This window comes from Cicer arietinum, chromosome 6, assembly GCF_000331145.2.
Source record: "Cicer arietinum cultivar CDC Frontier isolate Library 1 chromosome 6, Cicar.CDCFrontier_v2.0, whole genome shotgun sequence".
Classification (NCBI taxonomy): domain Eukaryota; kingdom Viridiplantae; phylum Streptophyta; class Magnoliopsida; order Fabales; family Fabaceae; genus Cicer; species Cicer arietinum.
In genome coordinates this window covers 65,450,533-65,458,111 of record NC_021165.2, presented here as the reverse complement: position 1 = coordinate 65,458,111, position 7,579 = coordinate 65,450,533, and the positions used below count along the sequence as shown (strand labels likewise).

General features: G+C 28.9%; 1 protein-coding gene across 3 annotated transcripts; it reads left to right on the top strand.

The window, feature by feature from the left end:
• The first annotated feature begins 3,147 nt into the window (after positions 1–3,147).
• LOC101494608 (F-box/kelch-repeat protein At3g06240-like) lies at positions 3,148–6,118 on the top strand. Of its 3 annotated transcripts, none has more exons than XR_012163740.1 (3): positions 3,148–3,351; positions 3,660–3,797; positions 4,536–4,751. XR_012163740.1 is itself a non-coding variant. In XM_073370450.1 (3 exons), exon 3 carries the CDS (start codon positions 4,790–4,792, stop codon positions 5,939–5,941), a length of 1,152 nt encoding a protein of 383 aa, XP_073226551.1. In that variant the 5' UTR covers positions 3,157–3,351; positions 3,660–3,797; positions 4,660–4,789; the 3' UTR covers positions 5,942–6,118. The 3 variants fall into 3 exon arrangements, 2 of the variants coding, with proteins under 2 accessions (XP_073226551.1, XP_004506020.1); XM_073370450.1 differs by having other exon boundaries at positions 3,157–3,351; positions 4,660–6,118; XM_004505963.4 differs by having other exon boundaries at positions 3,158–3,351; positions 4,682–6,118.
• Positions 6,119–7,579: the final 1,461 nt, after the last annotated feature.

Here is a 7,579-nt window from a genome sequence, read left to right as displayed (position 1 = left end):
TATGTCTAATAAACTCATTCAGTTTAGTGTGTCACCATGGGGATGCATTTCGAAGTGACCAATGCGCCAATTATCTTCATGGATTATATGAACCATATCTTCTGTCCATTCTTGTACAAGTTTATGGAGATCTTTATTGATGACATCTTGATCTATTCTATGAGCCAAGAAGAACACGAGGAACATTTGCGCCAAGCTCTACAAGTACTTAAGAAGTAACAACTATATGTCAATCTAGGAAAATGTGAATTTTGGTTTGAAGAAGTGAAGTTCTTGGGAAATGTAATTTCTAAGAAAGGGAATGTTGTCGACCCATCCAAGTTAGAAGTCGTGATGGCATGGAAACAATCGTAGACAGTCACATAAATTAGATGTTTCCTGGGTTTGGTCGGGTACTATAGGAGATTTATTGAGGGATTTGCCAAAATTTCTGCTCCATTGACACACCTTACGAAGAAGAACCAGATTTATGTGTGGACTGAGGTGTGTGAGAAAAGTTTCCAACTGATGAAGGAGAAGTCAACTACATCCCCAATGTTAGTGTTGCCTCAACCAGAAGAACCTTACGAAGTTTATTGTGATGTTTCCTATCAGGGTTTGGGTTGTGTGCTAATGTAGAACAAACGAGTAGTGACGTATGCCTCTAGGAAATTGATGGTGCATGAAATTAATTATCCCACTCATGACTTGGAGTAAGCTGCAATTGTATTCACATTGAAAATTTGGAGACATTATCTATATGGGTGTAGTTTTGATGTATTTAGCGACCATAAGAGTTTGAAATACTTGTTTGATCAAAAGGAACTTAACATTAGACAAAAGAGATGGATGAAGTTCATTACAGATTATGAGTTCTTGTTGTTTTGCCATCCATGGAAGGCCAACATGGTGGCTAATGCCCTAAGCAGGAAGCGATTTCATCTCTCGTTGTAACAATGAAAGGGTTGGAGTTGTTTGAGAAGTTTTGTGACTTGGATCTTAATTTGGACTCCTCATTGGGGAAAGTGCAATGTGGAATGATCATTATAGATAGTGAGTTGATGAATGAGATTAAAGTTCTCCAAGTTACAAACATGTTGACTCAAGAGAATAGGAAGTTAATCGAGGTCGGCAAGGCCCCTTATATGTAATGGACGTGTTTGTATACCCGACAATACATAATTAAGGAAGATTATCTTGGATTAGGCCCATAAAATCAAGTTGAGTGTTCACCCTGGTACCACCAAAATGTATAAAGACCTTAAGCAAAAATTCTTAATCCATTATTCTGCTTATTTTATGAACTACATTCACTAAGAACAAAAATTTATTGCATCAACACCAAATCAATTAAGCAATGCACTATAGAAATACCTGGTAAAGATGAAATGGAATTGCGATCGAACTTTTAGTGAAAAACACATAATAGCATCCTGTTGATGCCATAGCTATTTCAACATCAAGAGAGTCTAATCTCAGGAACTCTGTCCCCAAATAGTAATCGACAAAAAGGGAAGATAAACACATTAGATATTTTTCCAAAAAGAAATATCAACTAGAATGCTTGACGAAATTCAATACAAATACAAATAGCAATATTGATAGAAGAAAACTTATTCTGCAAATATAACTCTATACGACTGACAAAGAACCTAGACACAATATTGACACTAACATGATGTCAAATATAATAATTAATAAAAATATAACTGATTGAATGTAACTATATATATTGGTGTCGTGTTGGTGTCAAACACTAACACGCGCCAAATATCGAACAAGCCTTCCATCTAAGGTGGTGTAGCTCATGAGAATGACTAGCTTGTTTATATACTTTAGATTTGTATTTATATGATGATCGATCATGAGTGTGTTAAATGAATTTTTAATCAAACTTTTGTGATAAGTTAGTTATCTCTTAGTTTAAGCTCTTGGGTGATGTTACCAACCTTTCGGTTACTTTCGTACTATTCTACTTTTTATAAAAACCTTCTAATCTTACAACTTTCTGATGTTCATAAAATTGCAATTTGAATTTATTCAAGGTGGATTGTTTGGATCTTCTTGAACTTCAGTTTCTCATTTATTTCTTTGATACTTTATTTTTCATATCATATGAGTTCTATAGCTTATCGAAGTGAATATTCTTCTTTGACTTAAATGATCTTGTAAAAATATTGAATATTCTTCTTCTTAAGTATAAGTGTGATTCTTTTACTTATTCAGTGACCTTGCTCATTTGATTTATTTCTTTAAGTGTGAGGATATTGTCTTGTGTTCAAGAGAGAACATTGTGAACTTCCAGTGTTAAATATTTTGTAGTCTTTTGTGAGATTGTCTCTTGAATTCCACATTATTCTTTTGTGCTTAATCTTGTATAAATTTTTTGTTTTAATGAGGACACTAAAAAACACACATTTATAACAAGATATATCGGATTCTCTTAGTCATCTAATTAAAGTTTCTAATATTGAAACTTCATAAGGAATTTTGCCTCAAAAACCACAAGACTACATACTTTCTTGATGGCATATGCTACTATGTTGTTGTATCATCAACACAACAATATTTTTCTTTTATTAATTAATTAAATTAATAAAGAAAAGCATTATTATATTGATGATTAAATAAAAAACATTATTTGAGGTACGAAAATAAGAATGGCGGTGACATGTAGATAGATTACAAGTACATTTATTAGAGTAACTTCTCATTAAAAAACTAATTTTAAGTATTTCACATTTTTAATACAAATTTTTTTGGAAATAAAATTTCAAAAAATCTACAAAGTACCTTGAAATAACCAATTCTTTTAAGTAACTTTTCAAGAGTTATTTTTAAAAAATAAATTTATTTTATTATATTCAAATCTCTAAAAATTATTATCTAAAACATTTATTATTCATTAAAAATAAATTGAAAATAAATTATTACTTAAAATGGTAATTAAAATAGATATAAAAATCGAGAATTCAAATAATTAATGTTAGTTCTTAATTTAGTTTCCACTTGATTTAATTAAAGGAATCTTTGACCAAATATATTAAAAACCATCCGAATAATATATTTTTTGTTAAAAAGTCTTTTACAATTACTTCTCAATTAAGCTTTTAAAGGAGACTTATCAACTAAGTTAGTCAACTAAGTTAGAAAATAATATTTTATGACGGTCGTATAATGTTAATAAAAGAGGGCCAATAAACTCAAATCTATATGCAAATCAACAATACCTTGATAACCCTAAACTCAAAATCTCAAGTTCTCAGCAGCTTGAGGCATCGCTTCTTCTTTCTCCCTCGCTGCGGGAATTCTTTTCTCATTCCTCAAATCTTTCTCAGCTTTTTAAGCTGATTTCAGTTTCAATTTATTGAGGTATTTGATTCTATCACTAATGCTACTTTCTCGTTAGCTTGTGATATTAATCTTAATACGTTTCAATTCGATTTTCTGCTTTACTTGATTTTGTGTTTGTTTAGAGTCAGAGATTTAAATTGAAGCTGATTTTAAATTTTCTTAGGGTTTTGAGAAATATATTCTTAAATTCAATTTTCTGGTTCACTTGATTAAATGAAATATATTGATAAATTTACAACTAAAATCATCACGTGTATTTGATTAAATATTTTGTTATTGAAGAAAATCATTTATGTCTTACTAAATAATTTATGTTATCCATATAGACAAGAGCGGAGCTTTGTTGGAACGTATTAAGATTAGTAATCTTATCTGTCTGCCTGACTGCCTCTGTGGCCGTTCGTCGCTCACTGTTCGCCGCAATCTTATCTGTCTCCAGATCGCGTTGCTGCTTTGTTCAAAAGGTTCGATTTCTATTTTGTTATTGCTGATTGTTGTTAGTTAGTGTTGATTTTTGTTAATTAGTGTTGATTTTTGTTAGTTAGTTTTGATTTGGAATTCTGTTAGTTTGAATCGTGCTCCTTTGTTAGTTAGTTTTGTTAGTCCAAAGTTTTTTAAATGTAAATGAAGACCAAACCTTAGCCCAAGAAATGCCAATACAGGCCAAAACAAACATAATAAAATTTTGATCACAGGCTCATAGCACTGACCTGATTTCTAGTTTATATTGAAATACGTACAACAGTTACATGTTTGAGCAATTCTCTATTTTTATCATTTGTAATCTACGGTTGTAAGTTCTTCAAATCGAATTCATATTTTGTTTGACAATCTTTTTTTTAATGCAAAACAAACAAGTTGTTGGTCGGTGGTTTGAATTAAGAGTTAAATAATTGGAAGTCTTGGGTTTAAATGTGTGTGGAGAAAATATATTAACATAATAATTCATTATTAACTTTGGTCATTTCAAAAATAAAAATAAAAATGCAACACCATCAATTTTGTTATTATATAATATTTGTTTCGATACACCAAAATAGTCTTATTCTTCGGATTATTCTCGCTGCAATTCCCAACTCCCATAAGGTGCAATTTTAAACCCTAGTTTTGTAATTTGGGTTGTATTTGTGCTGTCCTGTAATTGTTCTTTTGTTGATATATTGTTACTGTGCTCTTTTATTATGTGAACATTTGAACTTTAGGTAGATGAGAAAGAGAGAAATGTTGAATGCACGAAGAAGAAAGTGACAGAATCCAAGAACTAATTTGTATTGATTTATCTTTTTAGAAATTTACAATCTGTTTTGATGATAGCTATTTATACAGTTGAGCTTCTATCTGTTTGCAGAAGATTGTGCAGGCTCCTTGCTCATTGTCCCTTGCTAATTGAGTGTAGCAACAAGTGACTTCAAACCATTCCCATCATCTTTGAATTAGGAACTCCTAACTGGTAGAGATGGAAAAAGATGCGTGTGTGACAAAAGAAGTTAGAAAGTACATATCTGATGATCTTGCATTTCATATTCTATCAAAATTGCCTCTAAAATCTTTAAAGCGGTTTGAATGCGTACGTAAATCATGGACTCTCTTATTTGAAAACCATCATTTCATGAGCATCTTTCGCAACAATTTAATCTCTTATGATCATTCGTACTACGATGATACATCTCTTCTCCTACAGCTTACTAATAGAGATTTGTGTTCATTTTCTGGAGATAATTTTGGAGATAATTTTGAGGATGTAATCATAGATCTTCCAAATCCGTTTAAAGAGGAGCACCCTTCTTTTAGGGTTTTGGATTCTGGTAGCATTACCGGAATTCTTTGCCTCTACAGTTATGATCTAAGATATGTACTATGGAATCCAACAACAGAGGAATTCAAGATCATCCCTCAACTCCCTCGTGAGTTTGATTCACCTTATATTACAGAACGGAATATTCCACTTGGATTTGGTTATGACCAAGTTAGAAATGATTTTAAGTTGATTACGAATGTAGAATTTTGTCTTCAATATGAGTTTGTAGATTACCCAGAATTTAGTTGCGAGTACCGAATATATAACCTTAAAAGTAACTGTTGGAGAAAAATTGACAAAGATGTCGGTTTTATATCAGCATTTTATAATGAGACTTGTCAACGATTGTACATGAACGGAATGTGTCATTGGTGGTATTTTTCGCATGTCGGAAGAGACATAGCATCGTTTGACTTGGTCACCGAGGAGATTATCACAACACCTATACCTGTAGAAATACTTCCAGATGTGGATGATGATTTTGATGTTCCTTATATAACAATATCCTTAACGGTGTTAAATGGGTCTATTGCTTTGATCTCAGGGCCTTTAGATAAGACTACTTTTAACATATCTATTTTGGGAGAAATTGGAGCAAAAGAATCATGGATTAACCTTTTTACTATTGGGACGTTGTCTGATATTAGACTTTCTATTGGAGCAGGGAAGAAAGGTGATTTATTTTTTCAGAAAGAAGATGGTGATATAGTTCGGTTTAATTTAACCACCCAGTTGATTGAAGAGCTTGACATTGAAGGAAAAAGTTTTAGTATATTAATTTATAAGAGAAGTTTTCAATCATTAATTTGATTTCATCCAAAAGATTTGTGAATGTGGGTATTTGGATTTAACAATCTTTTATAGTTGAATTTTATGTATTACATTAATTAATAAATGAAAAATATACATTATGTATATTTATTATTTAAATTATCTAATGTATTTATTCTATTTTATAATATAAATAAATATATGTTTTTATGCACAGCTCGAGAAGGATGGAATTGTTTTTTCATGAGTCTTTGGAAATTAAAGATATTGCTAAAACAATTCAATCTCACCATATTGCTTTAGGAATTGTTATTTATAAAATTATTACCATGGTGATTATGAATAGACTTAAACTTCGTTTAGATTATATTATTTAACCTAAATTGAAATATTTTTGGGAATTGTTTCGTCCTCACTCAGTCAGTCATATTGATCATTCATATTTGATCATTGATAATTTTTCTTTTCTCGTTATCTTTTTGTAAATTGTATGGAGTAGGTCTCATATTATCGCTCATGTAGAAGTTAACTATTGGAAACTTATGTGTGCAATAGATCGGGATCACAAATTTCTCACACGCTCTTTGTTAATGGTCTTCATCTATTAACAAAGGTCTCTATTAAATAAGCTCATTGTATCATAAATTGTTTAGATACTTTTTCCGAAGTGTTTGAACAAAAAAATTAGAGTAACTTCTCATAAAAAATTAATTTTAAGTATTTCACATTTTTAATACAAATTTTTTGAAAATAAAATTTCAAAAAATCTACATAATGTTTTGAAATAATCAATTCTTTTAAGTAACTTGTCAAGAATTATTTTTAAAAAAATATTAATTTTTGTTATGTTCAAATATCTAAAATACTGAATGCTAAAATAATCATTTAATCTATAATAACTAAAATAACTTATACTATTTTGTAATATTTTTTCATAAAAATTATTTTTAAAAATAGAAAGTTAAAATCCTATTTATTTAATATATAACAAATGAATTTTAAGTAACCTCTCATAAAGGTCCGTTTATTAGAGTAACTTCTCATAAAAATTAATTTTAAGTATTTCACATTTTTAATACAAATTTTTTTAAAAATTAAATTTCGAAAAATTCTACAAAATGCCTTGAAATTATCATTTCTTAAGTAATTTTTCAAGAGTTATATTTAAAAAAATATTAATTTTTATTATGTTCAAATCCCTAAAAATTAATATCTAAAACTCAAAATAATCGTTTAATATATAATAATTAAAAAATGTGTTCAAAATAACTTATACTATTTTGTAATAAAATTTCATAAAAATAATTTTAAAAAATAGAAAGTTAAAATCCTATTTATTTAATATATATCAAACGAATTTTAAGTAACTTTTCATAAAGGTCCTTTTATTAGAATAACTTCTCATGAAAAATTAATTTTAAGTATTTTATATTTTTAATACCAATTCTTTTGAAAATAAAATTTCAAAAAATAGACAAAATGCCTTGAAATAATCAATTTTTTTAAGAAAATTTTCAAGAACTACTTTTTAAAAAATATTAATTTTTATTATGTTCAAATCTCTAAAAATTGATATATGAAATATTGAATGTCAAAATAATCTTTTAATCTATAATAACTAAAAAATGAGTTCAAAATAACTTATACTATTTTATAATAATTTTTCATAAAAATCAT